This window comes from Mesocricetus auratus, unplaced genomic scaffold (genome assembly GCF_017639785.1).
Source record: "Mesocricetus auratus isolate SY011 unplaced genomic scaffold, BCM_Maur_2.0 Super-Scaffold_100006, whole genome shotgun sequence".
Lineage (NCBI taxonomy): Eukaryota > Metazoa > Chordata > Mammalia > Rodentia > Cricetidae > Mesocricetus > Mesocricetus auratus.
In genome coordinates, this window is record NW_024429190.1 from 11208040 (window position 1) to 11223877 (window position 15838).

Below are 15838 nucleotides of genomic sequence, written 5' to 3' on the forward strand. Positions count from 1 at the left end.
GATTCTATATGGGTCAAGTGGAAGCTTTTCAAAATGAGTCAAGGTCTTTTCAGAGAGCTTTTCCACCATCAGTGTCTGAGGCACTGAGTGAATCTACTAGATGCTCTCAGGAAGCAAGTTTAAATGCCTAAGGACAGGAGGCTGGTGAAGAACACACAGGGAAGGGGTGAACTGAACTTAATACATCTCAGTCAGCGTTACCTCAAGGCTATAGACAACAACAGTCCAGGCAGGTGTGTGGATGCTCCCACACAGTAGCCCAATTTCTTTACTCCGTTTCATAACTTGTTCTCCCCAGAAAAAGCATTCTCAGCCGGGCGTTGGTGGCGCATGACTTTAATCCCAGCACTCGGGAGGCAAAGGGCAGGATCTCTGTGAGTTCGAGGCCAGCCTGGTCTACAGAGTGAGTTCCAGGCAGCCTCCAAAACAATACAGAGAAACCCTGTCTCGAAAAACCAAAAAAAAAAAAAAAAAAAAAAAAAAAGCATTCTCAGTGTAACCTGACTAAGACGCCAGAGCTGGGAAGCACAGAGTGAGGCAGGTTCTATGGCCTCTGGTCTGTGGTGAAGGCAGAGCCACACTTACCTGCATGATGCTGTTGAGGCGAGGCTGAAGGCTGCTCAGATACTCCTTCTTCACCTCAATCTCCTTCAGGATCTTCTCCTTGTTGGACAGACATTCTCTGTACTTCTCAGCCAGCCTACAGGGGCACACAGGGCACTGTCACAAAGGCCTTGCAGAGATACCTCAGCATAGCTGTTCACTCTCACACCCTCCCCGGGACACCTGTGACTATTCTAGTGACAGCCAGCACTTACTATGTGCTAAGTCCTCTGGCGAGTTGCATACAAACACTATCATACTTAGTAATTGCATAAATCCTCAAATATGTTGACTTAAAACGTTTTCATTGCATTTATTTATGTGTGGGGCAGAGAGAGGGTACTATAGCATGGTATGCACGTGGAGGTCAGAAGATGGCTGACATGTCATGTGGTTTCCAGCTATCAAACTCAAGCTGTCAGGCTTGGCAGCAATTATCCCATTAGCTTTGTCATTGGCCCTTTATCTGAAACAAGGTCAAGCTGGCAATGAACTCTTGACAAGTTTCCTGCATAAGTCTTCCAAGAGACAAGATTCTTAGACAACAGACATTTCTTTTCCCTTCATTCTCTTTCCTTTTTTCTCATTTTATTTCTTTTTCTTTTCTTTTTTCCCTTTGGTTTTTCAAGACATGGTTTCTCAGTGTAATAGCTCTGGTTGTCCTGAAACTTACTTTGTAGGCCAGACTAGCCTTGAACTCGATATCTGCCTGCCTCTGCCTCCTGAAGCACTGAGATTAAAAGGTGACGTGCGCCATCACTGCCTGGCTCAGTTTGTTTGTTTTTTTTTCTTATACACCCAAGGACCACCTAATTGGAGCTAGCATTGATCACAGTGGGCTGGGCTGTTCCACATAAATCATTCATCAAGAAAATACTACACAGGCTTTCCTACAGGCCAATCTATGGAGGTGTTTTCTCAGCTGAGGTTCTTTCCTCTCAGATGACTATAGCTTGTGGCAAGATGACAAAAAATTAGCCAGTATGGGGCTGGAGAGACAGCTCAGTGGTTGAGAGCACTGGTTGATCTACCAGAGAACACAGGTTCAATTCCCAGAACCCACATGGCAGCTCACAACTGTTTGTGAATTCAGTTCTAGGGAATCTGGTACCCTCACACTGACACCAATGCATATAATAAATATTTTAAAAATATGTAAAGTCATGAAGAAACAATATTTAAAAAATTAGCCAGCACAACAACAACAATAAAAAGAAAAGTTGAGGTTGCATGTCAGTAACATCAGCCTCCCAAGAGGTTGAGGCAGGAGGATTCCAAATTCAAGGCTTACTTGAGTGACAAAGTGAGTTCAAGACCAGCTTGATCACACAGCAAGGCGCTGCCTCATGTGAGAAAACAAACAAACTGTAAACAGAACGGGGCTGTATGCAGTGCAGTGACAGAATATTTGCTTACGTGTGTGAGGTTCTGACTTCCAAGTCCAGTACCCAGAACCAAACAAAGTAACCGCACCCCTCGCCAAAACAACAAGAAAACACCTTGTAAAGAGCATTATTTATGACAGTACAATATGGAAACAGGACCCTAAGAGAGACATACATGGCCCCCTGAAGAAGGGGAAAGGGACAAGACCTTCTGAGCAAATTGGAGGATGAGGGGAGGGGAGTGGGAGCTAAGAGAAAGAGAAGGGGAGAATAGGAGGGGAGAGGAAGGGAGAGGAGGAAATGAGGAAGCAGGAAGGTTGAGTCAGGGGAAGAATAGAGGAGAGCAAGATACCATAATAAAGGGAGTCATTATAGGTTTAAAGAGAAATCTGCACTAGGGAAATGTCCAGAAATCTACAAGGTTGACTCCAACTAACAATCTAAGCAATAGTGGCTACCTTAAATGCCCTTCCCCAATAATGAGATTGACGACTACCTTATATGCCATCCTAGAGCTTTCATCCAGTGGCTGATGGAAGCAGAGGCAGACACCCATAGCTAAACTCTGAACTGAACTCCTGGAATCCAGTTGCAGAGAGGGAGGAGTGATGAGCAAAGGGGTCAAGACCAGGCTGATGAAACACACAGAAACAGCTGACATGAACAAGTGGGAGCTCATGGACCCCTGACTGATAGCTGGGAAACCAGCATAGGACTGACCCAGACCCCCTGAATGTGGGTGTCAGTGAGGAGGCCTGGGGAATCTATGGAGCCTCTGGTAGTGGATCAGTATTTATCCCTAGTACACGAATGGACTTTGGGAGCCCATTCCACATAGATACTCTCTCAGCCTAGACACAGCGGGGAGGGCCTAGGCCCTGCTCCAAATGATATGACAGACTTTGATGATCCCCCATGAAAGGCCTCACCCTCCCTGGGGAGCAGAAAGGGAATGGGATAGGGGCTAGTGGGGAGCAGGGAAGGAGGGGAGGGAGAGGGCACTGGGAATGACATGTAAAACAAGCTTAATTCTAATTTAAATAAAAAAGAGAAAAAAACAATATGGAAACAACCTAAAAAGTCTGAAAGATGGTTTTGTGATTTTTCTATACCTAGGTTTGCAGTACAACCTTCTGAAACAATGTTTACAAAGCTTTGCAAAACTAGCACAGATGTGGAAATTACAGAGTTCAAAGTTAGATCTTCATGGCTGGGGATGTAGCTCAGTGGTAAAGCACTTGCTTAACACTCATAAGGCCTTGGGTTGGACCCCCAGCATTGGAGGCAGAGAGAGGGACAGACTGAGATTGACCCCTCCCTTTTTTTTCTGTCAACTTGACACAAACCAGAATTATCTAGAAGAGGAACCTCAATTAAGAAAATGCCTTCATCAGATTGGCCTGGAGGAAGACCAGCACACTTACGGGCGAGGACACACCCTGGGCTGTTTAAAAAAGCAGGCTGAACAGTCAAGAGGAAGAAGCCTGTAACAACATTCCTCCACTGTCCCTGCTCCAGCTCAGGACTCCTGCCAGGTTTCCCTCAGTAACAGGGTGTGACCTGAGAGTTGTAAAGTGAAATAAACCCTCTCCTCCCCAAGTTTCTTTTGACCTCAGTGTTTTATCACAATAGCAGGAGTTTATTTAAGAGTTTAAGACATAGCTCGGGTGGTAAGTGCTCTCCTAGCACACCATAAATCCAGATGTCATAGTGCTTACTTACAATCCCAGCACCTGGGAGGAGCACAAGTTCGCACTCGCCCTTGGTTACACAGTAAGTTTGGATAAAGGCACTTGCTCTGCAAACCTGATGACCTGAGATCAATCCCAGAATGCACACAGAGGTGGAAGGAGAGAACCAACTCCAAAGTTGTCCTCTGACTTCCACACACTAATTATGGTAAATACACCTACATAATTCATGCACACAGAGTAATAATAGGTAAAATTAAAAACAATATTAGGGCCGGGCGTTGGTGGCGCATGCCTTTAATCCCAGCACTCGGGAGGCAGAGGCAGGCCAATCTCTGTGAGTTCGAGGCCAGCCTGGTCTACAAAGTGAGTTCCAGGACAGCCTCCAAATCCACAGAGAAACCCTGTCTCGAAACCCCCCCCCACCAAAAAAAAAAAAACAATATTAGGACTCTATGCCAGATAGTGGTCGCACATGCCTTTAGTCCCAACACTCGTGGGCAGAGTCACCCTAGTCTACATCATCCCAGGACAGCCAGGGCTACACAGAGAGACCCTATCTCAAAACCCAAAATAAAAACAGCAATCATTTAAAAGGGAAAAATGGATCTAGTTCTCAATTACTAACATCTTTTAAGATGTTATTTTTAAGTGAGTATGTGTGTGTTTGCTGAGGCTGTATGTGCATAAGTGCAGGTGTCACAGGAGGACAGACATTGGATCCCGGGAGCTCGAGTCACAGGTGATGTGAGCTAGATGAAATAGATGATGGGAACTAAACCGGATCCTCAGGAAGAGTTGGTACGTGCTCCTAACCACTGAGTCATCTGTCCAGTCCCCCAGGGGTTAAAACTTTAAAGGGAAAAAGTTACTCATATGCCCAGTCATGGTAGCAGCATGCCTGTCATTCTAACCACTGGGAGCTGGGCCAAGAGGATGGCTTGAGCAGTAGGTTGTGACCAGTCTAGGAATGTGAGAACGCTGTTGTTGAGAATGCTAAGAACTATGGGGACTTTTAGAGATGGACTGGATAGATTTTGCACTATGGAATGACAATGAGCCTAAGATAACAAGAGATAGGAGACTGTAGTCTAAAAGAGATATAGACCTGGTGTCATCTTGACAAAGGATAGGGTTGTGATGGTTAATACTGACTGACTCGATAAGATCTAGAAACACCTAGGAGGGCCAGCAAGATGATTCAGCGAGTAAAAGTACTTGCTCAAGCCTCCTGATAGGAGTTCAAGTCCCAAACCCCAAATCGGAAGGGACAAAATAACAAAGTTGTCTTCTGACCTGCACATGTGTGAGTACACCCTCCCCCACACACACACACAGTCAGAATCACCTAGAAGATGAGCCTCCTGGAACACTGTTGAGGGAGAATCTGGACTAGGTTACCTGAGGTGGGAAACTCTTTAGAAGAGGGTGGCAGGGCTGGACAGCCATCTCAGTCGTTAAGAACACCTGCTGCTCTGCTCTTGCAGAGGCCAGGGCTTCATTCTCAGGTACCCACACTCTTTAGGCAGGCCACAACCATTACATGTAACTCCAGTCCTAGGGGGATCTGATGCTTTCTTTTGGCTCCTGCATGCATATGATGCGCACAGAGTTAAAATATCTGAAAGCAGCCAGGCAGTGGTGGTGCACGCCTTTAATCCCAGCACTCAGGAGGCAGAGGCAGGTGGATCACTGTGAGTTCGAGGGCAGTCTGGTCTACAAAGCTACACAGAGAAACCCTGTCTGGCTGGGGGTGGGGGTCAAAAAGCTTTAAAAGCGGGCAGCACCACTCACTGGGCTTGAGTCTTACACTACATAAACAAGAAAGCCAGCAATCTGGAATGTGCTGTTCTTCTCTTGCCAAGACAGCCCTTTTCCTCAAGTTGCTTCTGTTAGGGGATTTTGCCACAGAAACAAGGAAAATAACTAATACAGTTACCAAACAAATGGGTTTCACTGTTACTTTCGCATACACATACATCATCATAGCTTGTTGTCACCCGTGCTTTCCTCCATGACTCTCCCCATAATTTATTATGTATCACTATAATTTTTTTGTTATGTGTGCGTGCTCTTGTATGTGAGTGTACTCATTCATGCATGCATATGTAGAGACCAGACGTCCATCCAGCTGTCTTTTCTATTCTCTGCCTACCTTTTGAGACAAGGTCCTCACTGAACCTGGAGCTCACTGATTAGGCTGGCTGGCTGGCAACCTTGTGGGACCTACCCATCTCTATGCCCCAGACTCACACCATTTCATCCAGCTTTTTCACATGTTCTTGAGATCCAAACTCAGGTCCAAATCTTGCACAAGTACTTTACCTACTGAACCATCTTCCAGTGCAGTTGGCTTTTTCTCCCTTGTGTTGAAAACTAAGTCAAGAGCCTGTGCATGAGAGAGGCAAATCTACCACCGAGCCCAGTGTGAAGTACTAAGAAAGTGGGCTTCATCCTGAGGCCCTTCTGTCTAACCCTGGGTTATGACCAAACACCGTCACCGTGTACTCAATGAGGTCAGGAAGGAGGACACCCTACCTTTTCCGCTGCTCCAGCTCCCAGTCCAAGCGTGCCAAGGTCTGTTGGTGAGGGTCTCCCATGGTGATTTCAGCCTTACTGATGTTTGGCGGAGCCTCTGAATAAAATTCCTCTAAACTGACCAGATCAATTTCTTCATGCTTGGACCTATAAGCAAAAACGAAGTTATCAGGCAGTCATGTTCAGGACCCCAAATTGTGGCTTAGCAGGGGTAGCTGTTCAACTTACCCCTATGCAGCCCTGCCTACAGCTACTTGAGACCCTGGAATTCTCTCAGCAAGTGCTGAACGACAGACATTTCAGTATGATAAGAGGCTATTAGTGACATACCACAAGGTCATTTGCCCACGCTGCCCAACTTATTCATCCACGAATTAGCTGAAGGCTTGAGAAGGATGCTTAATGAATTTAGGAATGTCTCCTGGCAAGAGACTCAAAATCCCCACAGCCTAGGCTTATGCCGGCATGTTGAAACCAAGACGTGACATGTCACCATGGAGGAATGAACCAAAAGGTCTATACCTAACTTTAAGACGTTTCATTAAGTATAAGACAAGAAAAAATCAGATTAGCCGAACTGATGTGGAAGAAATCTAGGGCTTCAATTTCTGCTTGTCTATAGAGATGCTTATAAAAGAAAGGCCTGATTCTCTACTGGGTTAATGAAACTGAGTGCTCAGGTCCTGGAGAAATAAGCCTCATAGTGATCATACAATAATAAGCACCACACCTAGTGGTGATGGCACACACCTGTTATCCCAGCACTCGGTACATAGGCAGGTGGAGATCTGTGAGTTCAAGACCAGCTTGGTATACAAAGTTCCAGGATAGGGCTACACAGAGAAACCCTGTCTAGAAAAACCCAAAAAGAAAATAAAATAAATAAGTACCTATTACAAGTTATCCTCATCTAGTGCTTAAGAGATGGAGATGTTATCTCCATTTTAAAAATATTACTTATATAATTTAGCCATACTTTATTTTTTCCATTTTTCTTTTTTGTTCATTTATTTATTCATTTTATTTATTTATTTACTTACTCACTTACTTACTTATTTATTTATTGAGACAGAGTTTCTTTGCATGGCCCTGGCTGTCCAGGAACTCACCCTGTAGACCAGGCTGGCCTTGAACTCAAAGATCTGCATGCCTCTGCCTCCCGAGAGCTGGGATTAAAGGTGTGCACCACCACAGCCTGGCTCTTTTTCCATTTTTCACAGCTAGTGAGGGGCAGAGGCTGGATGTTAACTCCAGAGCTCAGGATTCTCCTCTGAGGTCACCTGCCTGAGCTCCATTATATTCTGACTTCGCCAGCTTCCATCTAAGCAATGATAATAGAGTAGGGCATCACATTTTTTTATGTTATTGTATACATTTTCAACAGTCATAGTGTCAAAAATAACAGCGGAGAGGGAGATGCTGACCAACAGGTATGTTATTTTTCAAGAGGGCAAGTAGGTGCTGGTATTTTACACCACAGTAGATGAATACTGTAATAATAATACATGTTGAGGAGAAAGAAGCGCGTTTAACAAGTGCTCTCTGTGAAATTTAAAATGACTGCTTGAGCTTCTCCCACTCCAAGTGATCTACTGGCAGTCTTCTAAGCCCACAGATGCTCCTCTGGGGTAGCTCACGCCAGTGTATGTGAGAACAAGCATTACCGCATGCAGGTCAGAGCCCAGACTCACTTGAACTCCAGACATTTGGTGATCTCCTTCTGCAGGTGCATCACTTCGTAGAGCAGGTTCTGAAGCTGCAGGTGGTAGGCATCAACTTTCTGCTTAGCCTAGAGGAAAGGCCAGGTGATCACGGGCTGGGGGTGAGGGGGCTGAGCAGCAGCAAAGTCAGAGAACGGGTAAAGGGTCAGTTAAAGTGGAGACAGGGAAGGAAGAGAAATGAGAAGTCAGCTATTAATTTCAACTCTACCTCATGGGTCTGATCTCTTCCTTTCTTTAACCTGATGTGGGCTAATCGGTTAAGCTTCTTTAGAGTCATGAAATGCACACAGCTCTGGATCCTTCGTTCTTCTATTTCAATGGCCTGTGCACAAAGAAAATGGTAAAGACCACCAGCAGATGACGGGTCAGACCCTAACTGCTTCCAGGCCAACCCCACCCAGGGCCATAAGCAGGCTCTAAAGGGAGCCTGGAACAGTAAGAAATGTCATGAAAGAAACAGAAAACTAAGGCCAAGCATGATGGCCCATGCCTTTAACCCCAGCACTCAGAAGGCAAAGGCAAGAGTTCAATACTAGCCTGGTCTACTCAGGGAGTTTCAAAGCAAAGAAAGAAGGGAAGGGAAGGGAAGGGAAGGAGGGAAAGAGGGAAGAAGGGAAGGAGGGAGGGAGGAAGGGAGAGAAGAGGGGGGGAGGGAAGATGGGGGTAGGGAGGACAAAGCAAACACAACTAGTTTGCATAATAATATCTACAACTACTGATCTTTTTGTTTGTTTGGTTTGGTTTTTTGAGGCACAGTTTCTCTGTAGCTTTGGAACTCGCTCTGTAGACCAGGCTGGTCTCAAACTCAAAGAGATCCGCCTGTGTGCTGGGATTAAAGGTGTGTGCCGCCACCACTGGTTATACCTACTGATCTTATAGAGATCCTTACCATAGCAATACCATACCAAAAAATTTAAATGACAGTAATAAAAGTAATAGCCATGGGGCTGGAGAGATGGCTCAGAGGTTAAGAGCACTGGCTGCTCTTCCACAGGTCCTGAGTTCAATTCCCAGCAACCACATGGTGGCTCCCAACCATCTGTTATGAGGTCTGGTGCTCTCTTCTGGTGTGCAGATAGAACACTGTATACATAATAAATAATAAAGGAAAATCTTTAAAAAAAAAGTAATAGCCATAAAGCTTGGTTATAATAATAGAGCTATAGAATGTAATAATCTTACCAATATTGGTCAACATATATGAAAATAAGTAAGGCTGCTGGGAAAAGTGAATTCTTTAACTCATCTGTCGATTTTTTACATTTACTGTTTAGTTTTATATCTGCCTAATTCATTTAACATCCACGATAATTTCATTTTTAGCTCTATGATTTACTTGCACATACTTATCAAATACGTGGCATGTAAAAAAATATTACAATATCAACTTATAGTCATAGAAAAACGTTATCTTGTACTCTCATTACTACAATAGGAGATTGGGCTGTTACAACAAATCCCAACTCTAATCGTGACTGGAATAGAGGACAAGATCAGGAAGGGCCTAGTGACTGCAGAAGAAGCCCCAGCTGTGTAGACCAGGGGTAGCATGCCCGGTCTTTCTCCTCACCACATCCTTGCTGCCCTTGCTCTTCAGGTCCTGGATCTCGGCCATCAACCTTTGTAGTTCCTGGCAAGTGTACTTGTACAATTCATAGTCTCTGCCAGGGTCCCGCAGGTCAACCTCAGCCTCCTCACTGTAGTACTTGCCCTCCTGTGGAGAAAGAAGAGAGGTCCTGGGTAAAAGTCTCCCTACCAAGATCTAAGACAATGAGGATGAGAACCTTCATTACATAACAACATCACAATTGCCAGTGTGTGACCAGTGTGGTCTACATGGTGACCCCAGGCCAACAAGGACTACACAGTGAGACGCTATTTCTCAAAACAAAACATTATAAGGAAATCCTAAGTCAGTCATTTATGGAATTGGTCCTCTTTTTTATTTATTTATTTGCTTTTTGGAGACAGGGTTTCTATGTGACTTTGGAGGCTGTCCTAGAACTCACTCTATAGACCAGCCTGGACTCGAACTCACAGAGATCCGCCTGCCTCTGCCTCCCAAGTGCTGGGATTAAAGGCGTGCGCCACCAACACCCATCTTGCCTCTGCCTCTTGACTAGCACCTCCAGGCTTAAATGAGTTTTGCTTTTTTTTTTCTTTTAATGAGTTCTGGGTGGTGAAAGGGGTCTTATTTTCTCTACTTGCTTATAAGTGTTTGCCTGAGCTGGAGAGACTGCTCAGCGTTGAAAGCACTGGCTTCTTTTCCAGATGACCCTGGTTCAATTCCCAGCACCCACAGAGCAACTTATAGCTGTCTCAAACTCGAGTTCTAGGAGATCTGACACCCTCTCAGATATACTTGCAGGGAGAACATCAATGCACATAAAACAAAAATAAATAAATCATTAAAAAGATAAGTTTACGCCTACAAGTTAAACAAATATACAAATGCTAAAAGAAACATCTCTGGGGCTCAGAGGTTAAGAGCACTAACTGCTTTTCCAGAGGTCCTGAGTTCAATTCCCAGAAACCACATGGTGGCACACAACCTTCTGTAGTGAGATCTGGTGGCCTCTTCTGGCCTTCAGACACACATGCAGGCAGAATACTGTATACATAATAAATAAATAAATCTTAAAAAAAAAAAAAGGAAATGTTGGTGGTGGTGTACGCCTTTAATTCCAGCACTTGGGAGGCAGTGGCAGGTGGATCTCTGTGAGTTTGAGACCAGCCTGGTCTACAAGAGCTAGTTCCAGGACAGCCTCCAAAGCCACAGAGAAACCCTGTCTCAAAAAACCAAAAGGAAAAAAAAGAAAAGAAAAGAAAAGAAATGTCTCCGGTTTCTTGATACAAGGTTCTAGTCCAGGGCCTTGGACAGCCTGAACACAGGCTGCACAAGTCCATGTTGCTTTTTATTTTTTATTTATTTATTTATTAGTTTTTTCAAGACAGGGGTTCTCTGTATTGTTTTTTGGAGGCTGTCCTGGAACTCGGTCTGTAGACCAGGCTGGCCTTAAACTCACAGAGATCCGCCTGCCTCTGCCTCCTGAGTGCTGGGATTAAAGGCCTGCACCACCAATGCCCGGCTCTATGTTGCTTTTTAACTTAAATTTAAAATGATTTATTTCCTTAGTCTGCCTCAAAACACAAGCCGGTTATGGTGGCACACACTAGCAACCTTGTATACCCAGATGATGATACAAGCTTGGAGTTAACCTTGACTCCATGGTGAGACCCTGTTTCAAAACAACAGAAACCAATCAGCCAGGGGCTGGAGTGAAGGCTTAGAAGTTAAAAAGTAATCAGTACTCTTCCAAAGAACCTGGTTCAATTCCCAGCACCTGCACAACAGCTTATAACCATCTAGCTCCAGTTCCAGGCACTCACTGACCTCTTCTGGCCTCCAGGGGCATTGCATACATGTGGTGCACAAAGATGCAGGCAAAACATCTTCATGCATACATTGTTTTTTTAATTGCCACCCAGTGATGGTGGTGCATGCCTTTAATCCCAGCACTCGGGAGGCAGAGGCAGGTGGATCTCTGTAAGTTCAAGACCAGCCTGGTCTACAAGAGCTAGTCCCAGGACAATCTCCAAAACCACAGAGAAACCCTGTCTCCAAAAGCCAAAAAAAACAAACAAACAAACAAAAAAAAGCCAAAAAGCTCAGAACAGCCTATTGGGATAGGCTGGAGGCAGGAGGATGAGGAACCCAAGGTCACCCTCAGCTACATAGCAAGTTCAAGGATAACCTGGGCTGTCTGAGAACTTGTCTCGACAAATGAAACAAAGCAAAAAATCCTACATTCTAAGTCATGGATCATTTTGACGGATTCCAGGACAGAGAAATAGACAAAAGGAATAGAAGACCCTGCTGATGACTACAGCTCCTGGGCCACAGAAGTCCTGTGGGCACATGATTCTGGTATCAAGAATGAAATCTCCCAGAAGCTCTGGAGCTGTGCAGTTAGTGCAAACCTTAGGGCCATGAGAAAGCTGGGAACAGCATGCTGGAATATGTTCTCTGGGCAGGTACTGATCACATCCCACAGGTTTGCCCCTGGTGTGAATGTTCATCTTTTGTCAAATCATGGGAACTCTAGTCACCTGGTCTAGTACAAGCAACCGAAAGTATGTCTCTAGACATGCACTCCTGACTCCTGCACACCCCTGGGCGTTATGTGGTCAGTCTAGCTTCCCAGCATCGTGGACCCTGGCTACCCTCACCTGCTCAGTGTCAGATCGATTCCGTTTCCCTTCAGTTGGAGCTCCGTCACTTCGAATCACTTTGGGTTTCCGTTTTTTGCTGGATTCTGATGACATTGTTGCTCTTGCAGATCAGAGAGCTATAAGAAGAGAAAGCTTTTGAAGATTTCCTAGAGGGGCTGGAGGGATGGTTTGGCAGTTAGGAGTACTTGGGGCTTTTCCAGAGGACCCAGGTTGGATGCCCAGAGCCCACCTGACAGTTCAGAACCATCTAGAACTACTGTTCCAGGGTGCCTGATGACCTCTGATCTCTACAAATATCAAGCACGTGGGTGGTGCACAGATATGCATGTTAGCAAAACACACATACACTTAAAAATAATAACTGAAAATATATTGTATGATGTTTTCAAAGAATTAAGTTTTTGGGTTTAGTTTTAAAAAGAGAAAAGGGCTGGAGAGATGGGTCAGCACTGGCTGCTCTTCCAGATGACCTGAGTTCAATTCCCAGCACCCACAAGGCAGCTCACAGCTGTCTGTGAGTCCAGTTCCAACACACTCACACATGCAAGCAAAACACCAACACACATAGAATTTTTTTTAAAAAGAGAAATGCCAATGAAAAGCTGATTTTTAAAAAAGGCAAACCAGATAGTCAAAATCTTAGCCAAACTAACCATAAGAGAGAGATCTGATACAGAGTGTTTTCTGTCCCACCAGGTCCCGCCACTTCAGCCCCAATGGATTTAAATTAATTGATATTAGAAATAAAAATAGGCCGGGCATTGGTGGCACACGCCTTTAATCCCAGCACTCGGGAGGCAGAGGCAGGCGGATCTCTGTGAGTTCGATGCCAGCCTGGTCTACAGAGTGAGTTCCAGAACCGATTCCAAAACAATACAGAAAAACCCTGTCTTGGGGGAAAAAAAAAAGAAAGAAAGAAAGAAAGAAAGAAAGAAAGAAAGAAAGAAAGGAAGAAAGAAAGAAAAACAGGCCAGGCAGTGGTGGCACATGCCTTTAATCCCAGCACTTGGGAGGCAGAGGCAGGCGGATCAGCCTGGTCTACAGAGCGAGTTCCAAGCCAACCTCCAAAGCTACAAGGGAAGCCCTGTATCCAAACCCCCCTCCAAAAAAAAGAAAGAAAAAGAAAAATAGATATCACATGGATTCTAATGAAGTTCAGAGGCTCACTAGGGAGCACTTTAAAAGAGAGAAAAGATTCCCCAGAGTCAGGGGCAGAAAAGATGGCTCAACAGTTCAGCTAAGAGCATGCACTGTTTTGCAGTAGACCTGCATTCAGTTCCCACATTGGGAGCTCACAACTCTCAAAATAAAAAAAAAAAAAAAATAAAGCTTTAAGGTTTTTCCAGAACTAAACTGGGCATGATAGTGCATACCTTTAATCTTAGCACTCAGGAGGCAGAAGCAGGAAGACCTCTGTGAGTTTGAGGCCAGCCTGGTCTACCATTGCAAATGAAAGGGCAGCCAGGCTACTTGGAGATCCTGTCTCAAACAAACAAAAAAGACTTTCCAGAATTCAACCTGGAGCCCTTGCTGCCTCAGCCTCACCAGTGATCAGATTACAGGTGTGGATGATCATGCTGTGCTATCCCTTTCCAATTAAAAAAAGAAATTGGCCAGGTGTGATGGTAAACACCTTAATCCCAGCTAATCCCAGCATTGGGGGAGTGGGAGCAGAGGCAGGCGGATCCTTATGAGGCTGAGGACAGCTTGGTCCACATCCCAACTGTCTCAAGAAACAAAAATCACACAAAATTGTGATTGCTTCAAGTACATCTAGTTTCCTACTTTGCCGTTAACACTTACAAGTGCCAAGGTTCTTGTAAGAAATGGATTCTCGCCCAGCGGTAGTGGCACACACCTTTAATCCCAGTGCTCGGGAGGCCGGTAGGTCTCTGTGAATTCCTGGCCAGTCTGGTTGACAGAGAGAATTCCAGGACAGCCTCCAAAGTGACAGAGAAACCCCGTCTTGAAAAACCAAACCAAAACAAAACAAACAAAAACCCAAAAGAAATGAATTCTCTCTCAGAGCCTTAGACAGGGAAACCACCACAGAATTTATCGATAGTCATCTGTTTTCATTATATTATGTATATTATGCAATTCTATCACTATCATAAGACAAGTGCAACCAGTTTCCTGTTTATAGTACACAGACCTCGAGTTTTCTACCGAAATAAGTTTAAGTTTAAAAAGTGACTGTGAAGTTGTGAATGCAATTCAGCTGGCAGAGTGTGTGCTTAGCATACTCAAAGACCTTTGAACTCCTGGACCTTATAAGACCGTGGTGGGACATGCCTGAAATAATAGCACTTTGGAGGTAGAGGATGGAAGATGAGAAGTTCTAGATCGTCCTATGCTTAAAGGTCAGCACAGACTACATAATAAAATCCTGTCTCCAGGGGACAAATGGAGGGAGGATGGGCTGAGACAGAGTGGGACACATGCGCAACCACACTGGAGTGACTGAGGCAGAAGGATCTTCGCGGATGTGAAGCCAGCAGGGGGCGCTACCGGCCAGAATGACCTACAGTGACTGCATTCAAATTATTCTTTAACAGGGCAAGGTGGCACCGCTTACTGCCCAGGCCTTTGCAGTGTAACTTAAATAAAAATCTTTTTTTTTCCTTTCTTAAAAGTAACATAAGTAAAATATTTAGTGAAACATCTAAGTTAAATCAGGCCAGCTAGCGAGGAAACAGGAGACTTTAGAAAGGAAAGTCATGCTCCCCTCCCCTCCGGACAGCCACACTTCACGCTCTCAGCCTTTCCGCTCCAACAATAAATGCACGAATTTTCTCTCACTACGACTCCTCGGAGTCTTCGGCGGCGCGAGAGTGAAGGGAGCGCCGGCCTCTCGGGGGGCCTCAGGCAACTGTGAGTGACAGTTAATCAAGCGGCGGGTTCATCTGACAAAAGCCACAAAGGTGGCAGCGGAAACCTGGGAAATCCCAAACGTCACGCAGGGGCGTTCCCCACACACAAAAGGACCGCGACAAGGTGCTATCGCTGCCACGAGCCCCACCCGGAGGCCACAGGATGCTGCTCCGGCCAGTGCGCAGGAGAGGACAACAGCCACGAGCCCTGGGGGAAGCCGGCGGGGTGCGACCCCAGCCCGGGAAACGCGCGCCGTGTCGTCGGCCCCGCGCGCCCCGCACCGACCAGCAACCCCACCCCGCAACACTCCATCCTCGCTCACCACAGAGGTCCTCACGCCTTCCAGCCTGGCGGCCACTTCCGGCCCACGACCATAGAGTAGCGGAAGCTAAGAGCTACTGGCCGGAAGTGAAACACGAAGGCCTGATGCAGCTTGGGAAGCGAGGAAGGGGCGTGTACGCGGCCGGGCAACTTTTCTAATCGACCCTCTGAAACTGGGAAACTGCGGCGATGAGGACCTAGAGCCTGTGCCCCGTTGCTCACCGGCGCGAAAGCAGTGGGCTCATGGCTGGGACCCTAGTGGATTTGCCTCCTGACTGTATGAGAGACGCTCTCCCAGGATAAGCCGAGCACGCTGTGTACATCAGGCTGATCCCTAACTCCCTCAGACCCACCCGTCCCGACCCCACTGGAATTAAAGGCATTGCCACCACGCCCGGCTCTAACTTGACTTCTTAACACTGTCAGAGTCGCTACACCAAAGACGGCACTTAGTTGGGCAGGTATAATCCCG

At 45.8% G+C, this 15838-nt stretch overlaps 1 protein-coding gene across 4 annotated transcripts in view; it reads right to left on the minus strand.

Moving 5' to 3' along the window:
* The window catches only part of Thoc5 (THO complex 5), a 33810-nt gene extending 18316 nt beyond the window's left edge, over nt 1–15494 (minus strand). The window contains exons 1-7 of one of the 4 annotated variants that reach the window (XM_040746791.1): nt 15368–15494; nt 12169–12287; nt 9509–9652; nt 8147–8260; nt 7909–8006; nt 6218–6364; nt 586–700 (exon numbers count right to left, since the gene is read on the minus strand). In XM_040746791.1, the coding sequence (XP_040602725.1) occupies nt 586–700; nt 6218–6364; nt 7909–8006; nt 8147–8260; nt 9509–9652; nt 12169–12264 (714 nt within the window). In that variant the 5' untranslated portion in view covers nt 12265–12287; nt 15368–15494. Of the gene's footprint in view, nt 1–585; nt 701–6217; nt 6365–7908; nt 8007–8146; nt 8261–9508; nt 9653–12168; nt 12288–13974; nt 14123–14973; nt 15091–15367 lie in introns of those variants that run through there. The other 3 variants (XM_040746794.1, XM_040746792.1, XM_040746793.1) reach the window with 3 other exon arrangements.
* Nucleotides 15495–15838: the final 344 nt, after the last annotated feature.